We start from the raw sequence: 18,535 nt of genomic DNA on the forward strand, positions 1-18,535 counted from the left end.
GCATTAGGCAACAATGTGATAACGTGCAGATACAATCTGTTTTTTTGAGGGGTAAACATTGGCCAGGGCACCAGGGAAGTCTCCATTGCTCCTCTTCGAGTAGTGCCATGGTTTCCTCTACATCCACCCAAGGAAGCAGACGGAGCCTCAGTTAAGCATGTCATCTGAAAGGCAGCGCCTCAGACAGTGCAATGCTCCCTCAGTACTGCAGTAGAGTGTCAGCGTTTAGATTTTTGTGCTCAGGCCCTGGAGTGAGACATGAACCCAAAAACCTTGTCACTCAGAGACAAGAGTGCTACCAACTGAACCGCAGCTGACACTTGCAATTCTACAAGGCCCTTCCTGAGAAAGATGAAATCCGATAGCCTCACATCAGATGTGTGAAAAAAATCACACAGGAGACCAGAACATCATAACAAACTGCAGCGATATGTGATGTATTCCACCATGAAAATAAACTGATGTATGCAGAAGTGCAATTTTTGCAGTGGTGGGTTTGGAATCGTATAAACTCTGCTGGAACAAATTTATATCCATGGTGGCGAGACGGGAGAGGGTAGCGACGGGAAACTTTGACATCTTTTGGGGTAGTTTCCATCATTTTGACATTCCCTTTGAGGTGATTATTTTATATTGAAATACAGACAAATGGTCTCCTTCTGTGCCTTAAGGACTCCATAAGTACCTTCTTACTCCTGATAAGAAAACTAATGCACCGTGTGGCCATGAAAATCAAACGTGCATTTATAAAGCACCTCTAACATAGGCCAGAGTTTTCGGCTTGGTGAGCGGGGCCCTGCTTCCGCTCGCTGAGGGGTAAAATGACACGGGCGTGCGTCCTGATGTCACCGCGCGTCATTTAGATTTTCAGTTCGGCGGGTGCGCAGCCGAACTGTCAAAGGCCTATTAAGGTCATTTAAATATCAATTCAAGTAATAAACTGAGCTGCCCGTCCAACCTTAAGGTTGTCGGGCAGGCAAAGAGCCCAGGCGGCCTTCGCATTTATCATGGAACCTCATCCACATATGAAGGGTGTATAAATTACATCAATTTTTTCATTAATGTTCCTTGACATGTCCTAGCTCATGTGACACTGTCACATGACAATATTTTCTGTTCTTTATTTAAATTTTTAAACCTTAAACTAATCTTCCTGAGGCACCTCTGTGCCTCGGGGAGATTTCTGCGCTCTTTTGCGTGCATGGAACCCGCTCACCCCGTCCGCACAGGGAGCGCACAGCGTTTCCGGGCGCACGTCATGTTTGGCGGGCCAATTCCCGTTAAATGGAGGCATGGACCCAATCGGGGGCATCGATCAGGTTTGCGCCTGCTCCCACCCGCCCCCACACAACCCTTCCGACGGGGGGGGGGAGAATTCTCCCCATAGTAAAAAACCCCAACGTACTTCTCAGGAGCATCAAATAAGCTTGGATATAAAACCAGAAAAGGAGATAACAGGACAAGCAAAGAGGTAGGTTTTAATGAGCATCTTAAAGGGCAAAAGGGAGTTTAAGGGAAGGAGAGGTTTAAGGAGGGAATTCCAGAGGTTCGGGGCTTGGCCACTTTGGCATGGCCACCAATGTTGGAGCGATTAAAATCAGGATTGCACAAGAACTGGAGACAGGTGGAGATCCCACAGGGTTGTTGGGTTGGAGGAGAAACTGGGAGGGTAGAAGTCGTGGACGGATTTGAAAATAGGAATGAGAATTTTGAAATCAAGGCGTTGCTAGACATGCCAGTCTAGATCAGCAAACAGCTTCATACAAACTCTGAGGAACAGATACTCAGGCTGTGAGAAAAAACACTAAAAATAGCTTCAGAAAGGTTCTGTGGAACCGACATTTAAGACTGGTTCGGAGTACAGCGAGAACAGCATTAATAAGGAAAGTGGCAAGAATCCAGACTTCACCGTCTGAGTCTGGAGTCTGATTTCAGACAAAATTATGGTTAGATATGGACTTCTCAACATGGGTAGGAGGTGAGAGGTGAATTTATAGGTAGTTAATGGTATGGAATAGATAAACCCAAAATAATACTTTAACTTCAACAGTGCAAGTAGGAGAATGGGATGCAGATTCAGACTAGTAAAGAAAGGTAACTTTAGGGCTGACATGAGGATATTCTTTATTGCTCAATGCTCAATGCTTGGGATGGCCTGTCCTGGGCAGTCGTTAAGATGAAAACACTGGAATCATTCAAGAAATAACTAGATTGAGCAATGCAGGGGATGGGAGAGGTTATGGATTAAAATGGGCTGAATGGCCGTCCTAATCTATTAGCGGTTTTGTGATTTTGTGAAAGGGCACAGGCTGAGAGTGGAGGATGAGAGAGGGGGAGACACTGAAACCAAACTCCTACACAGAGTGGGTGAGGAATTTATCCACTTACGCTGAAACTGAGCTCCCACACAGTCAATCAGGAACTTACCCTCGGTCACGTAGGGGAACAAAGACACTCTGAAACTTAGCCCCCTACACAAGCAGTGACGAACAGATACTCTGGTTGGCTGTAGCCCAGGCAAAACCACACGAGTCCACCCCTACAGAATCCTCTCTCCCCCTCTGATGTTGATGGCCTGCACACCCTTAGCTGGAGATCACATGTTGGCACTAGGTCTTGTCCATACCTTTAACGTGCTGAACTCTGATTCTGAGGCTGTTCTGCATTCCTAACATTTCCTTTCACCCTCTACATCATCAGACACACGCTCTGTGATAGCCTGCCACAACACAAGCATAAATTAAATAAAAAGCCCATTGGGACCGTCCCGACCTCAAAAAGCAGGAAGCGCACAGCGCAAAGCAAGGCAGCAGCAGCAGGGAGATGAATGCAGTGCTGTCACATAGGGTTTACATAAAGCCAAACACAAACTATTTATGGGGCACATGATCTAAGCGCAAGACTTTCCTTCCAAAGGCGAGTGTTTGAAATGATGACACGACATTCACTTGAGCTAAGGTATAAAATCGCCAGGGAAGCAGTCACAGACTGCTGTCCTTCCAAAACCCGGCGTGTATCTGGAAAAAAGCACCTTGAACTGTGTAACAGAGGGTGAAGTACTGGACGTTATATTACCCCACAACCCTTCGAAATATCTGCTCTCATCTAACTCTGACCTCTTGAGCATCCTTCATTTTAATCGCTCCACCATTGACGGCTATGCCTTCAGCTGCCTAGGTCCTAAACTCTCGAATTCCCTCCTTACAACACTTTGCCTCTTACCTCTCTTTTCTCCTATAAGACACTCTTAAAAGCCTACCTCTTTGTCCAAGCTGTTAAACATCTGCTCTAAGATCGTCTTATGTGGCTCAGCCAAATTTTGCTTTCTAACCCTCATGAGGAAGTGCCTTGTTTTATTATGTCAAAGGCACTATATAAATACAGGTTGTTGTTGCTGGTGTTGATGATGGTAGTGACATAGCTACTAACATGGTAGTTATGTAGTGACATAATGACTAACTCCACACATGAAAGTATATTAGCTTCAGTGTTATTTTTCCTCTAGTAACTTGATATCAGTACACTGAAAAAACCTGGTCACTCTGCAATGAAATGCCTCCCCTCATTAAACAGGGATTCATTTGAAATAAAAACAGAAATTGCTGGAAAAACTCAGCAGGTCTGACAGCATCTGTGGAGAGAGAGAGACAGAGTTAATGTTTTGAGTCTGTATGACTTTTCTTCAGGGAACTGTTCTGAAGAAGAGTCCTACGGACTCGAAACATAAATTCTGTCTTTCTCTCCACAGATGCTGTCAGACCTGCTGAGTTTCTCCAGCAATTTTTGTTTTTGTTTCAGATTTCCAGCATCCGCAGTATTTTGCTTTTATACTAAAGAAAAGAAAGACTTGCATTTATATCGCACTTTTCTTGACCGCCGGACATCTCAGGTCACTTTACAGTCAATGGGGTGCTTCGGAAATGTAGTTAGCGTCGTAATGTAGGAAACCAATTTGCGCACAGCCAGATCTGACAAACAGCAATGTGATAATCAGCAGGTAATCTGTTTCTTGTTGTGATGTTAATTGAGGGATAAAAACTGGCTGGGACACAGGGATAACTGCCCTGCTGTTCTCCGAGATAGTGCCAATGGCATCTTTTGCATCCACCCGAGGAGGCAGATGGGGCTCCCAGTTTAACGTCTTATCCGAAAGACAGCACCTCCAACAGGGCAGCACTCCCTCAGTACCACACTGGAGTTTCAGCCTTGATTTTTGTGCTCAAGTCTGGGGATGGGACATGAACCCAGAACCTTGTGACTCAGAGCCGAGAGGTGCTACCAACTGAGCCACAGCTGAAATTGGGACTGCTCACCCAAAATAATTATTCTTTAGCTATAGAATCACTTTGGGACATCCCAAGGTCACAAAAGACACTATATAAATGTTAAGTTCTTTCTCATTTTCAATTCCAAATGTGCAAAGCTGATAAATCTTCAAATGTCACCTTGCTGAATTTCATTCTGAAGTAATGAATACATTCAGTCTGGCGACTGAATCTCCTGCATTCCAGCTCCAGTTGCTGTCCTGCCTCTGAAGTCTACACACCACCTGAGAGCACAACAGGACTCACACCCTATAGGAAGCTGGCAGCAATGGGATATTAATGTCATCCCACAACTATCTCACTCTAATGGGTCAGCAAGTGCAGTAATTGGATGTGTCTGTTCCCTGAGCTGTTGACTTACATAATATTCAACAGATCAAACAGCTAATGTTAACCAACAGAACCACTTTTGACTTCATTAATTTATGAAGAAACGTTTGCACAGAAAACACCTGGTTTTTATATTGATTCCGTTTCAATTGAAATTCTAAGAAAGGGGCTCCTGTTGTTTTCAGTATGAAATCTGGCTCGGTTATCCAAGGGGCAGATGCACACAGGGAGAATTTTATACCCTTCCCCCATCACCCCTGACCCCCGGGCCCCCGAGCCAGTGGAGGAGGTAGGGGAGCGGGGTTTAAAATTGTAGAAAATCTCAAATGCAACTCCACGTTTGCCACAAACACACCAACTTTCAGTTACTCTCAACTGGCCTCACTCAGCACCTTCGCGTTAGAGAAGGGGGACAAAGGCCAGGCACATTTCGGGCTCTAATTACCTCCCAACGACCCCTGATGACCTTGGCCGATGAAAGGCTCAGCCCAGTCCGTGATGGCTTCCCTGGTCAAGTAGCCTTCAAACATTTGTGATCTAAACTCACACGCAAGAAACAGCCAATTCTCTGAAAGAACAAGACCGATGTCTACTGGGGATGGGTGGGCAGGTTATTTTTTGCAGGGAGTTGGGGAGGAGGGGGGCAGTAAAAGGCTTTAAAAAGAAAAGGGAAGGAAGTAATTTCATCCTTGGGCTGTGAATATGGACTGAAGGTAGGCACATGTTGAGTGTGTTTCTCAACGCACTCGGCACCGCACACGATAACCAGGACTGTGGACTGTGTGGAGATTTTCCAAGATGCTCGGACTCATTTTCCTGGGTCTATCTTTACTCTTTGCCTCAAATCTTTCTTTGGTTTGGGGACTGGGTTTCAAGATGGCTGAACATACGATAACGATCTGACAACAGCCTGGAGGATGTAAACTGTGCGCTGTTCTCATTATTCTTCCTCGCAAAAACTTAGAAGTCGAAAGAGAGGAGAGTATCAGTTTCACACCAGACATGGCAGCCTTTCATATCGTGCTTTTGGACATGCTCACTGAGGTTAGGTAAGAGGTGGTGACATTGAAGTAAATCTTTACTTAAAAACAAGTCTTTGAAGTGAAATAAATTCTCGCTGTCACCTCATAACTCCCTTTAAACTGCTGCAGCTTTAAGCCTGAAAGTGCTGATTGTGGCAAGTACACACACTGTCCCTGGCTGTCACAGCACTCTTGGAGTGTGTTTCACTGAGTTTACTGATGTGACAGACCCAAACATGTCGCTGCTCATCCCCATCCAGGGGGGAGCAAGTGTCTCAGGCAGCCTTCGCAAAGGCTCATGGGGAAAGGCCACAGACTAAGGCCCTCCTGCCATTGTACGCTGAGGGACTGGAAACTCTGTATTGTCTCTTGGGCTGTACACACCCGGGAAAGTTTGACATGAAATATACATTGTGAATATGACCTGTAACTATGATTATAGTGAGGCACCTCAAGCACTGCGTGGAAAGAAAATGACCTGTATTACACTTCATTTGATGTCCAATTAGAACTGTTGTGTAACACAGTGTGTTACAAATTTTATGAATAATGTATACGTTTTGAAAAAATGAAACATAAAACGCCGGGACCTCCAGGCGATCTGGTCATTTATCTCATTGCTGTATGTGGGAGCTTGCTGTGCGCAAATTGGCTGCCATGTTTCCTGCATTCCGACAGGGCCTACACTTTCTAAAAAAAATACTTCCTTTGGCTGTCAAGAGCTTTGGGGTGTCCTGAGGTTGTGAAAGGTGCTATAAAATACAAGATCTTCTTTGGGTGAAATGGCAGAAATTGTGATTTTTTAAAAAAATATAATAATTCTAGATTAATGTTATAACACGGCATTGCTAATCCTGTTGCTGAATTCAAGAGATTTGGAATATTTTCACTGATGACAGCACAAAAATAAGTAAGACTGGACACAGATACACACAGAAAGTGACTGGTCTCATGTTCCAATTTTCTCCCCTTTTCAACAACAACAGCTTGCGTTTATGTACAGCCTTTAACATAGCAAAACCTCCACATGACTGTGATTGGACAAAATTTGACACCGAGTCACACATGGTGACCGAAAGCCTGGACTAGGAGGTAGGTTTTAAGCAGTGATTTACAGCAGAAGAGAGAGAGGAGAGGAGGCTTTGGGTGGCAGATGCAGAGCTCAGGGCTTTGGCAGCTGAAGGCACGGCCGCCAATGGTGGAAAGAAGGAAACTGGGCAATGCTCAACCGGTCGGAATCAGAGGGGTGCAGACATCTCGCAGGGTTGTGGGGCGAGGGGAGATTATGGAGACAGGAAGGGGTGAGGCCATGGAGGGGATTTGAAAAGACAAAGAATTTTAAAGTTGATGCGTTGCCGGTTGGGAGCCAATGGAGGTTAATGAGCGTGGGAGTGATAGGCGAGTGGGGTTTGGTAGCAGTTAGGACACGGGCAGCAAAGCTCTGGAAGAGCTCTGGTTTTCTTCTTTAGTCTCTAGTTGGACCTACAGCTCTCCAGCCCAGGGGAAAGAAATGAAAGAGCTTTTCACCTTCATCTTTGTACACAGATGTGCTAAGGAGACGTCCTAAAACTCTTAAAGACTCCAAATTACCTTGGAAGGTGGGGGGGGCATATGGCAGTTATGTAAGCAGCATTAGGTAGTCATTTTCTTCAACAACACCTCCCAAACCCACGACCTCTACCACATAGAAGGACAAGGACAGTTGCCACATGGGAACACCACCACCTCCAAGTTCCCGTCCAAATCATCACCATCCTGACTTGGAAATTATATCACTGTCGCTGGGTCAAATTCCTGGAACTCCCTTCCCAACAACACTGTGGGTGTACCTACACCACACAGACTGCAGAGGCTCAAGAAGGCGGCTCACCACCAGCTTCTCAAGGGCAATTAGGGACAGGCAACAAATGCTGGCCTAACACGCCATGAACAAATACATTTAAAAAAATTCTTTATGCAAGAGTCCAGTCAGTGACTGGCTATCAACTAATCGACTTAAGGGCCCTTGCAGTCTGTTCAGACCTTGTCCTCCCTAGATGGAGAACACCAGATCGTCATTGAGGTTTGGAACTCTGGCTGGTTCCTCCTGAGCCAAGGGCAGTTAAGGCCAATTGGAAAAGCTGTACTTTACCAGCTCATATCAGCTCCAACAACACAGACTATGGTTCGAACCTGTAGCTGCTATAGCTTTCATCACACGGTGTCCAGTAGTCAGACAAGTGAATGTTGGAATGCTTGTAGCCATATCAGTATTAGAACTGAATGTTAGACTGGCTAAACACAATAAGATTGTTGTACAAGGGTTGCAAGTGTATGTCAAAATTTACAATAACCAGCTACTAACAAAGACAGTGAACAATCTTTAAAAAAAATGCATAGGTATGAGACAGAAACTCAACAACAACTTGCATTTCTATAGTATTTTTAACTGAGCAAAACATGGCACTTCACAGAGGTATTACTGATTCAAATTTGACACCGAGCCACTAAGGTGGTATTAGGTGAAGTGGTTTTAAGGAGCATCTTAAAAGGAGAGAATGGCAGAGAAGTTTAGGGAGGAAATTCCAGAGTTTAGGGCCTAGATAGCTGAAGCTACAGCCACCAATGGAGGAGAGGTGACAGATATCAAATATGTACAAGAGGCCTGCATTGGAGGAGGGCTGAGATATCGGAGGGTGATAGGGGTAGAGGAGATTAGAGACAGGGTGAGGAAACTCAGTAGTTCTTGCTGAGGACATCGCCAGGTTGTTTGCTGCCGCTGAGTGAACTTTGCAGATCCGTCTGCAATTTGAAAATTGCAAAGACCCGGCAATCGGGTTTCCTCACTGAGCGGCGATTCAACTCTCATTGTCCCTGGGCTTGTGATTCCCTGCGGCAATTAGACATTAGATCCTTAAAACTGGACAAACCAATGTGAAGACATCGTCAGGCCAAAGGAACAATTTACCTTACACGGTATATAAGGCTGCTTTTACAGGGTTAAATCTGACCTACTAGGACTCAATACTGAGAGAGGTTCTCCAGTGTTGCTGATGCCTGGTGTTTAAACACCCTTTATAGGAGAGAAGACTGAAACAGGAGACATGCAAAATGTAATTATAGCAACTATGCAGTGTAACCTATTTACACTGTGGAGGGAAGTGCTTAAGTTCTCTTTGCTAAAGGTTCATTTTGGAACCCCCCTTACATTTAATTGGCAGAGCATAGAAACCAAATCTACTGGTGACAGTTTGCACAGTGCAAATGCTGCCCACCATTTACACACAGAGCACCATTTTCTGGCCAAAGAAGAACAAACGTGGTCATGGATTGTGTCCTGTTCTGGGCGCCGCACCTTAGGAAGGATGATAAGGCATTGGAGAGGGCGCAGAGAAGATTTTTCTTTTATTATTATTCATTCACGGGATGTGGCCTTCACTGACTGGGCCAGCATTTATTGCCCATCCCTAATTGCCCTTGAGAAGGTGGTGGTGAGCTGCCCTCTCGAATCGCTGCAGTCCATGTGGTGTAGGTGCACCCACAGTGCTGTTTGGAAGGGAGTTCCAGGATTTTGACCCAGCGACAATGAGAATGGTTCCAGAGATGAGGAACTTCAGTTATGTGGATAGATTGGAGAAGTTGGGGCCGTTCTCCTTAGAGAAGATTGAGAGGGGATGCGATAGAGGTGTTCAAAATCACGAGGGGTTTGAACAGAGTAGACAGGGAGAAGCTGTTCCCACTGGTGGAAGAGTCGAGAGCTGGAGGACACCAGTTGAAGGTGGTTGGTAGAAGAATAAGAGGCGACATGAGGAAAAATGCTTTTAGGCAGCGAGTGGTCAAGACCTCGTATGCATAGCCTGAGGTATGGCAGAAACCGATACAATTAGGGCTTTTGGAAGGGAATTGGATAACTGTCTGAAGAAAAAGATTTGGAAGGTTACGGGGGAAATGGCGGGTGAGAGATGAGCCGCGTTGCCCTTACACAGAGCTGGTATGGACACGGGCTTCTATGCTGTAACCATTCTATGACAAAACAATTACTGTACCTCATGCAACGTCAGGTTTTTTCCATCTTTTCGTTTGGAGTCAAATCTTCCGTATATGGCGCTGAACTTCCGGATCTCCTCTTCCCGTTGTGGCTCCTGGTCATTCATCTCGAAGATGTGCCCTAGTGTTTTGGACATTTTCTTGTTGCTGATGAAGACGCACTCCAGCTCCTTGGGCTCCATCCTGGGCACCGTCTGGATGAGGCGCTCGGCGCAGGACCCAATGATCTGCACCACGTCCGGGGTCAGAGGCAGGGAGGGGCCATCTTTGGGTGGGGAGTGGGGCTCCTCCTTGGTCACCGTCATCACGTTGGAGATACTGGGCAGCGGGTGCCCGGCCGCCAACACTTCCGTCTGCGATGAGGTCTCCATCAGGCGGGACGAGGCGTGGTTGTTGGCGATCTCCTGCCCAGTGGCCAGGCTCTGTGCCAGCCGTGCCTGCTGCTCCTGGCTCGAGCCAATGGAGTTGGGGCTGGTCGCTGCGGTGTTCAGTTCCGAGATTTTGGCAATGGGAATGCTGCTCGCCGGAAGTTTGGTGAGGGGCTGGTTGAAGGCGGTGGGGTTGGTGATCCATTCCTGCAATGCCTTCTGCAGGCGCCGGACATGGAGCGGCTTACTGGACATGCCCACCAGGGCCATGATCTCCAGAAATTCCTCCTCAGCAGCATCACAGAGCTGCTGAACATCATCCCCTCCCTGCTGGATGAAAGCATCGTAATACACAAGAAGGTTTGCCCGCTGTAGGACCCGATAGAGCTGGAGCTCCCCCAGGGTGGAGGGCTGCGAGGTGGTCATGACCCCCTTTCTCTATGTCGAAACCAGTAAGTAGTCCCTAAAAAACAAAAGGGAACAAATGTTCAGATCCTTAGCAAACTCAACAGGTAAAGAAAACATTCGTCTTTCATTCCTAGAGCCTAGGGTCCAAGGTCAGCCCAGGCTTATGATGACTTCTCTTCACTGACAGCTTTTACCTGGTTGATTGGTCAGTGGGGTTTTGAGCTTTGGCCTCATATCTTTTGGGAACCAAATCAAAAATATAAAAATAAATTTCACTTCAAACTCTCCCCTACAACAACAACTTGCCTTTATATAGCGCCTTTAACATCATGAATCGTCCCTCACAGCAGCCTTATAAATCAAAATTAGACACCGAGGCACATAAGGAGATATTAGAGCAGAAAGCTGTTCAGAGAGGTAGCTTTTAAGGAGCGTCTTAAAGATGGAATGAGTGGTGGAGAGGCAAAGAAGTATAGACGGGGAATTCCAGAGCCAAGGGCCCAGGCAGCTGAAGGCAGAGCCGCCAATAGTGGAGCGATCAAAATCGGGGGTGCTCCAGTGGCCAGAATCGGAGGAGCGCAGAGATCTCAGAGGGAGAAAATGATTTAACCTTCAGCACACAAAGTGTCACCCTCCGATCAATGGTAGCACTCTCGCCTCTGAGGCAGAAGGTCATGGGCATGAGCCCCATTCCAGAGACTGTGGTACGTAAATTTAGCTATCGTGCCAAAGAGTGCTGCACTGTCAGAGGTGTCATCTTTCCAATGACCTGTTGAACCAACAATCTGCTCTCTCCAGTGGATGGAAAAGATCCCACAGCTCTTCTTGAAGAAGAGCAGAGGAGTTTTTCAGATGTCCTGAACAACATTTATCCCTCAACTAAAATAATTAAAGCACAATATCCGGGCATCCCAATGCTGATTGCGGAAGCTTGCTGTGCACAAATTGGCTGTTGAATCTGCCTACATTACAGTGGTGAATACATTTTTACAGGTAGCGCAGGCTGCCTTGGGATATCCTGAGGTTCTGAATGACGGGGCACATCTTCCTTGTTGCTAACAGCGAGAATGGCAATGGAATGTACAAGAGAGGAAGCGACCACCGCCGTCCAACTAGCCAGAGCCAAAGGCGGTTTAATATCACATCCACTACTATCCCCAACATTCCTCAGTCACTCACTCCATCACATATTTGTCCAGGTCTCCCCTGATGTTTACTGACACAGTCCGATCCCGTTGCCCTCCTGGTGGATCTGCTGTGCTTAGTCTCCACTTTCTGTGCAAAGTAGTTGTTTCAGAACCTGTCAGTTCAACCTCCCCATTTAAGCTCACGACGGAACGAAAACAGAAAACGTTGGGAAAACTCGGCCAGTCTGACAGCATCGGTGGAGAAAGAAAAAGTTAACGTTTCGAGTCTGTGTGACCCAAAGGGTCACACAGACTCGAAACATTAACTTTTTCTCTCTCCACAGATGCTGTCAGACCTGCTGAGTTTTTCCAGCATTTTCTGTTTTTGTTTCAGATTTCCAGCATCCGCAGTATTTTGCTTTTAAGCTCGAGACGGGATTGACCGGCTGTACTTTAAAGTGAGAGAAACTGATGAAACAATAACTGTGAAACTGTCGTGATTGCCTTTGTCACACGAGCATTTTACTGCAGACTACAAGAGACAGCATTTTAAAATGAGAACTCCCACACTCCTTTAAGAGATTTTCAACTGAAATAAAAAGAGAGACTTGTATTTATATTGTGTTTTTCACTACCGCTGGACATCTCAAAGCGCTTTACAGCCAATTTCGAAATATAGTCACTGCTGTAGTGTAAGAAACACAGCAGCCAATTTGCGCTCAGCAAACTCCCACAAACAGCAATGAGACAACGACCAGATAATCCGTTTTGTTTGTGATGTTGATTGAGGGATAAACTTTGGCCAGGACACCAGCGATAACTTCACTGCTCTTCTTTCAAATAGTGTCATGGGATCTTTTACATCCACCCTGAGGTGGAGCCTCAGTTTAACAACTCATTAGTAAGAAGGCACCTCTGACAGTGCAGCACTCCCTTGGTACTATACTGGAGTGTCAGGCTTGATTTTTGTGCTCAAGCCGTGGAGTGGGCCTTGAATCTGGAACCTTGGGACTCAAAAGGCCATAGTGATACCAACTGAGTCACAACTGACACTTGATGTGATCACACTTCATTAGGGTAAGTCACTCAACATGAAGGAAGATGTTGGCCAGGTATTTAAAAAGCTACAGGTACAAATTGCTTCTTGGCTATAAATGTGCCTACGTGTCACGTTTGCCCACTTTACCAGCAAGTGAGCAAACACCAGAAGGAACGTTAGATAAAAACAGAAAATGCTGAAAAAACTCAGCAGGTCTGGCAGCATCTGTGGAGAGAGAAACAGAGTTAACGTTTCAAGTCCATATGGCTCTTCTTCAGAGCTAAAGGAATTTGTTGGTCAGCCGTGCTGTGTGGTTTCAAACTCTAGTGTTATGACCAAATTTTAATACCGTTGATTCAGAACTTGCCAAGAATAAGCACAGGCAAAGGGCAAACATTCTTCCTTTAAAACTGCAAACAACAAAGCGTAAGTTCCAATTGTAGCCTAGATTGTGATCTTATAAAAGGGGAAAGTCATATAAGGGGGAATTAAGAAGTGGGATTTGCTGTGATGCAGCATCTTGTATGCCCTTGGGTTGTCCCAAAGCACTTTGTAGCCAATGAGTTACTTTTGAAGTGTTTTTGAACTGTTGTTTTTTTAAGTCAATGCAGTTCCTCCCTCTAACACCTCATGCTGACAACTTGACTGAGACCGGAAACTTCTGTGCAGAAACATCACAGCCACAAAGCCTCAGCCTATCCCCTGAGGTACAAAGCGTAAATACATCAGTGATGAACTAAAAGTTTTATTTCCACTGTGGATTCGAACACATTTACACATTTCTGTTAGCTGTTGGTAACACTCTTGCCTCCGAGTCATGACGTTGAGGGTTCAAGTCCCAAAAAGCAACTTATATTTATACAACACCTCTAACACATTAAAAGGTCCCAAAGCGCGTCACAGGAGCATTATAACAAAGTATGACACAGCCACATAAGGGGCAGGATTTTTAGGTTGGAATGCCGGAGCGATGGGCGGCCCTGGGAGCGGCTGGGAATGGAGCCAGTCAATTAATGGCCACCCAGTGTGAAGCGCGCGCTGAAATGGAGGGAGGGAGGGGTGGGTGGGTGCAGCACGAGTGCTGATGTTAAGCGTGGGCACAGAGAGCTGCCTCATGGAGCTGAAGGCTTTAAAACCAATCAATAAAGATTTTAAAATCTGCGAAAAAATGTCAACACATCACAATCAGTCACCTGAACATATATATGACAAAAGTTCTGTCCATACATTTTTACTTTTTTAAATTTAATAACGAAAACCTCATCCCACCCTTGGATGAGGTTTGTTGAAAAATGCAAAGGCTGCCTGGCAGATTGACCCGTCCGCCTGGCAGATTGACCCGTCTGCCTGGCAGATTGACGCGTCCGCCTGGCAGATTGACCCATCCGTCTGGCAGATTGACCTGGCCGCCTGGCAGATTGACCCGGCCGCCAGCCGTAAGGTTGGACGGACCACAAAAAAATCGGAGATAATTACAACTTTAATTCCCTCAGTTGGCCTTTTAATTGTCAGTGGGCGCGCTCCCGACTTTTGCGCCCGCCCGCCGACCGAAATATCACACAAGTGCGGGATGACCAGAAGCTTGGTCAAAGAGGCAGATTTTAAGGAGAGTCTTGAAGGGGGAAAGCAAGGTACAGTAGTAAGGTAAAGAGGAGGAAGAGAAGGAATTGCAGAGCCTGCAGACGAGGCAGCTGAAGACTAGGCCACCACTGGCAGAGCAATTATAACTGGCAATGCACAAGAGGCCAGAATTAGAGACGTGTAGATATCTTGGAGGGTTGTGGAGCTGAAGAAGGTCACAGATATAGGGAGGGACAAGGGCATGGAGGGATTTGAAAAGAAGGACGAGAATTTAAAAGTTAAGGCATTGCTTAACTGGGATCCAATGTAAATCAGCGAACAGGGGTAACAGGGGAGCCGGACTCACCGCCAGTTAAGACACAGGCAGCTGTGTCTCACTCCAGGATCTGAGCACAAAAATCGAGGCTGAAGCCACAGTGCCGTACTAAGGGACAGCTGCACTGGCAGAGGTGCTGTTTTCAGGTGAGATATTAACCGAGGCCCTGTTTTCCCTCTCATGTGGATATAAAAGATCCTATGGCACTATTTTGAAGAACAGCACGGGTGTTATCCCCAGTACCCTGCCCAATATTTATCCCTCAATCCACCTCACAAAAACAGATTATCTAGTCATTATCACATTGCTGTTTGTGGGAGTTTGCTGTGTGCAAATTGGCTCCTACTTTTCCTAAATTACAACAATGACTGAACTTCAAAGGTACTTCATTGGCTGCAAAATGCTTTGAGACGTCTGGCAGTCATAAAAGGTGCTATAGAAATGCTGGTCTTTCTTTTAGATGCTCAGTATCTAGAATGCAAGTGTTGGCATTGGGAACATTTTGTACATTGAAAGTAATTTGGCTACAGCAAAAAATAACCAACTTTCAGCCAGTATATGTGAACGTTGTGTGATGGTCTTTAATTGATCACCTGAAATTGATTCCACAACCTATCACCTCCCGTGTCCAATAAACACCTGGATTAGCACAGATTTGATCCAAATTATAATCATCAGTGTCTTGGTAACATTGTTTTTTTTTATTCTTTCACAGGATGTGGGCGTCACTGGCAAGGCCACCATTTGTTGCCCATCCCTAATTGCCTTTGAACTGAGTGGTTTGCTAGGCCATTTCGGAGGGCAGTTAAGAGTCAACCACATTGCTGTGGGTCTGGAGTCATATGTAGGCCAGACCAGGTATCATTTTTAAAATTTACATAGAACTTACAGCATAGGAACAGACCCAAGTGATCTGCGCTGCTGTTAATGCTCCACATGAGCCTCCTCCTACCCAACCTCATTTTACCCTCTCACCATACCCTTCTGTTCCTTTCTCCCTCATGTACTTATCCAGCTTCTCTTTATATGTGGAACATCAAACATAATGCGGCAATGTTAGGGTTACTTGTCTTAATATCTGCTTATCTGGCTTGGCATCAAACTTTGTCTCTTGATGCTCCTGTGAAGCGCCCTGGGATGTTTTACTATGCAAGGCCGCTACAGGAATGTAAGCTGTTGTTGAACCTTGCAATAAGAAATGAAAAGATGCAAGGGTGGTTTAAAGAGGTGAGTTCACATTTAGGAGTTGCGGAGATTTTGCAATGGTGAAGACACAAGATGACATCGAGCTGATATTCTGCATCCCATTTGGTTCCATAGCATCAATCCCTCTGCCCCCGTCTCAGCTCATCCACTGCCGAAACCTTCACTCATGCCTTTATTAACTCTAGGCTCGAGTATTTTAACACACATCTGGCCAGCCTCCCACATTCTAGCCCTCATAAACTTGAGGTCATCCAAGACTCTGTTGCCTGTGTCCTAACTCACCCTGAGGTCTGGATTTTCGTTCCCAAGGCGAATGCGCGGAGTTGGGAAATTTCTCGGCTCACTGTACCCGACTCAAGAAAAAGTGCCCCAAATGGCGAGATCTTTGTTCCTGGGGGCTGCCCCCCCCCCCCGACCCCCCGGCACAAATCGGAGGCAGCCACAGAGGCTGCCGAGTGCTGAGGCGGGCTAATTAAAAGCCCACTTTGGTTCCCTGGGACTTCATCCCAGCTGTGTTGTTAAATATTAGGCCCTCTAGATCTCACCCCTCACCCAATCTCCATGGCCCCAGCCATGCCAATGCATGCCAACCAATGCCCCCCACTGACCCACCCCCATGGCTTCTAACACCCTCCATTCCAACCCATGCCCCTTTCACTCATCCCCATGGCCCCCCTATAGCCCATATGCCAACCCATGCCCCTCCATTCATACGGAGGCTCCTTATAGCCCCTAAGCCAACCCATGCACTTCCATTCATCCCGTCGCCCCTCATGCCAATCTATGCTCCCCACCCATCCCCATGGCCATTTATAGCCCCTATACCAACCTAGTGCCAACTCATGCCCCTCACACACCACCCTTTGCCCATACACCCTCCATGCCAACTCACTCAGTATCCACCATAAGCAAACCTGAGGAGCCATGCTGTGATGGAATAAAGTTATCAGTATCTATTACAGACTTCACTACAGAATAAAAACACTCCCATTCCTAAAAGTCCATTCAATGTATTGAAATCCCCTCAAGTAATTAATTGCTTCTAAAAACAAATATTTGTACTCATAAACCCACATCAAAGGCAGCTAATCCTTTAATAATCTCTTGGAGCTGTTAATCAAACTGTGAATTTACAGCCCCCCACTGTGACAATGATAGGTTGTGGAAAGCAGTCAAGCAATAATAATACAATAATGATAACCCTTAGGGTTATGTCAACAAACAGCTATTGATATTGAAAGCATAGGTTGCCCTTCAACTCACAGACACAGGCAGGCTGCTTTTTTTTCAAAATTTAAAGGCTTTTAAATAACTTTGCAGATTGACTGTTCCTCAAATCTTATCCACTTTTACAAGTATTTCCGTCTACTCTAAAAAACTGTAACTTACACACTCTGGGATAAGGCCCTCACACCAGTGAAAATGGGGTCTGTTCAAAAATAGCAATGATTTCAAAAGGTCCAGCTAAGTTTGGGTTTTCCCATGTGTCAGGCATGTCCCGCCCCCATTTCCCTCGAAGTGAAAATAGGACCTGTTGGAAATGGGGGCGGGGTTTCTGGATCTGGGCCACTTTGGATAAGCCATGGAGTTGTCACAACTCTGCAAAAATCTAGGCCCGAGTTCTGTTCACACATCACCCCTGTACTCACTGACCTACGTTGGCTCCCGGTCCCACTCACTGACCTACGTTGGCTCCCGGTCCAGCAACATCTCAATTTAAAAATTATCACCCTTGTTTTCAAACCCCTTCATAGCCTCCCCCCTCCCTCTCCCTGTAATCTCCTCCAACTCCACAATCCTCCGAGATACCTGCATTGCTCTAAATACAATCTCCTGAGCATTCCTGGTTTTAAATGCTCTACCATTGGTTGCCATACCATCAGCTGGCTGAGCCCTAAATTCTGGAATACCCTCCCTACACCTCTCACAGTCCATGCTCCTTAAAACCTACCTCTTTGACCAAGCTTTTGGTCATCTGTCCTGAGCTCACCTTATATTGTTCGGCATCCAAATTTTGTTCGATAACCCTCTTGTGAAGTGACTTGAGATGTTTTATCACAGTAATGGTGCTATATAGATGTTGTAAGTTGATATTGCTTGGTACACTGCTCACATGTGCATATCTTAGAAGGCATCAAGAATCAGATTCTCAACCAGATAAAACAAGAGACAGCAGAAGACAAATATTGGCACTCAGATTCTGTTGGACACAAGCTCAGAGAATGAGGGAGCTTTTGGGGGGGTGGGGGTGAGAATGAAGAAGGAATAAAGTTGGGTGGGGGGGGAATGGCAATGGAGATGGAAAATAAGCTGGTTGTTCTGTGGGAAATTGTACTGTTATATATATTCTGAAATATAATAAGCCTCTGTGGTCTACAGTACCAGGCACCCTCAAGGTTTCTCTCCACAGTAACCATTATTCAAGCAGCAGTCTGCACAGTGCCATCCATTATGGGCAGTGCCATAGACAAAGCCAAGCCCGCACTCTCCATTAAAATCAGAGACAGGGGAATAAGAACATGTCAAGTAGTCATCTCACTAATACCGCCAACAGTAATCTCCAGCTATAGACTGTTGTGAGAGGGGCACTCCGATATAAATTGGCCTGTAATTTAAATTCCTCACATAGCTCACAAGAATTGACTGATGCAAGTGGTCTTGCAGCAGTAACCACGTGTACTAGGGAGCGATTGTTAATAGGAAGACCCTGACATTGCAACTCCATTGATGCTTTAAAGTAAGTAGCATCACTAATTTGATTCATTTCCTGTCCTATGATCACTAACC

At 45.9% G+C, this 18,535-nt stretch overlaps 1 protein-coding gene across 5 annotated transcripts in view; it reads right to left on the reverse strand.

Moving 5' to 3' along the window:
* The window catches only part of LOC144667809 (NGFI-A-binding protein 1-like), a 47,370-nt gene that overhangs the window by 23,657 nt on the left and 5,178 nt on the right, over positions 1 to 18,535 (reverse strand). For 4 of the 5 annotated variants that reach the window (XM_078529274.1, XM_078529276.1, XM_078529272.1 and 1 more), the window contains exon 2: positions 9,703 to 10,534. In XM_078529274.1, coding sequence (XP_078385400.1) covers positions 9,703 to 10,497 — 795 coding nt within the window. In that variant the 5' untranslated portion in view covers positions 10,498 to 10,534. Of the gene's footprint in view, positions 1 to 9,702; positions 10,535 to 11,658; positions 11,680 to 18,535 lie in introns of those variants that run through there. The other variant, XM_078529273.1, reaches the window with a different exon arrangement.

This window comes from Cetorhinus maximus, chromosome 25 (assembly GCF_964194155.1).
Source record: "Cetorhinus maximus chromosome 25, sCetMax3.hap1.1, whole genome shotgun sequence".
Taxonomy (NCBI): domain Eukaryota; kingdom Metazoa; phylum Chordata; class Chondrichthyes; order Lamniformes; family Cetorhinidae; genus Cetorhinus; species Cetorhinus maximus.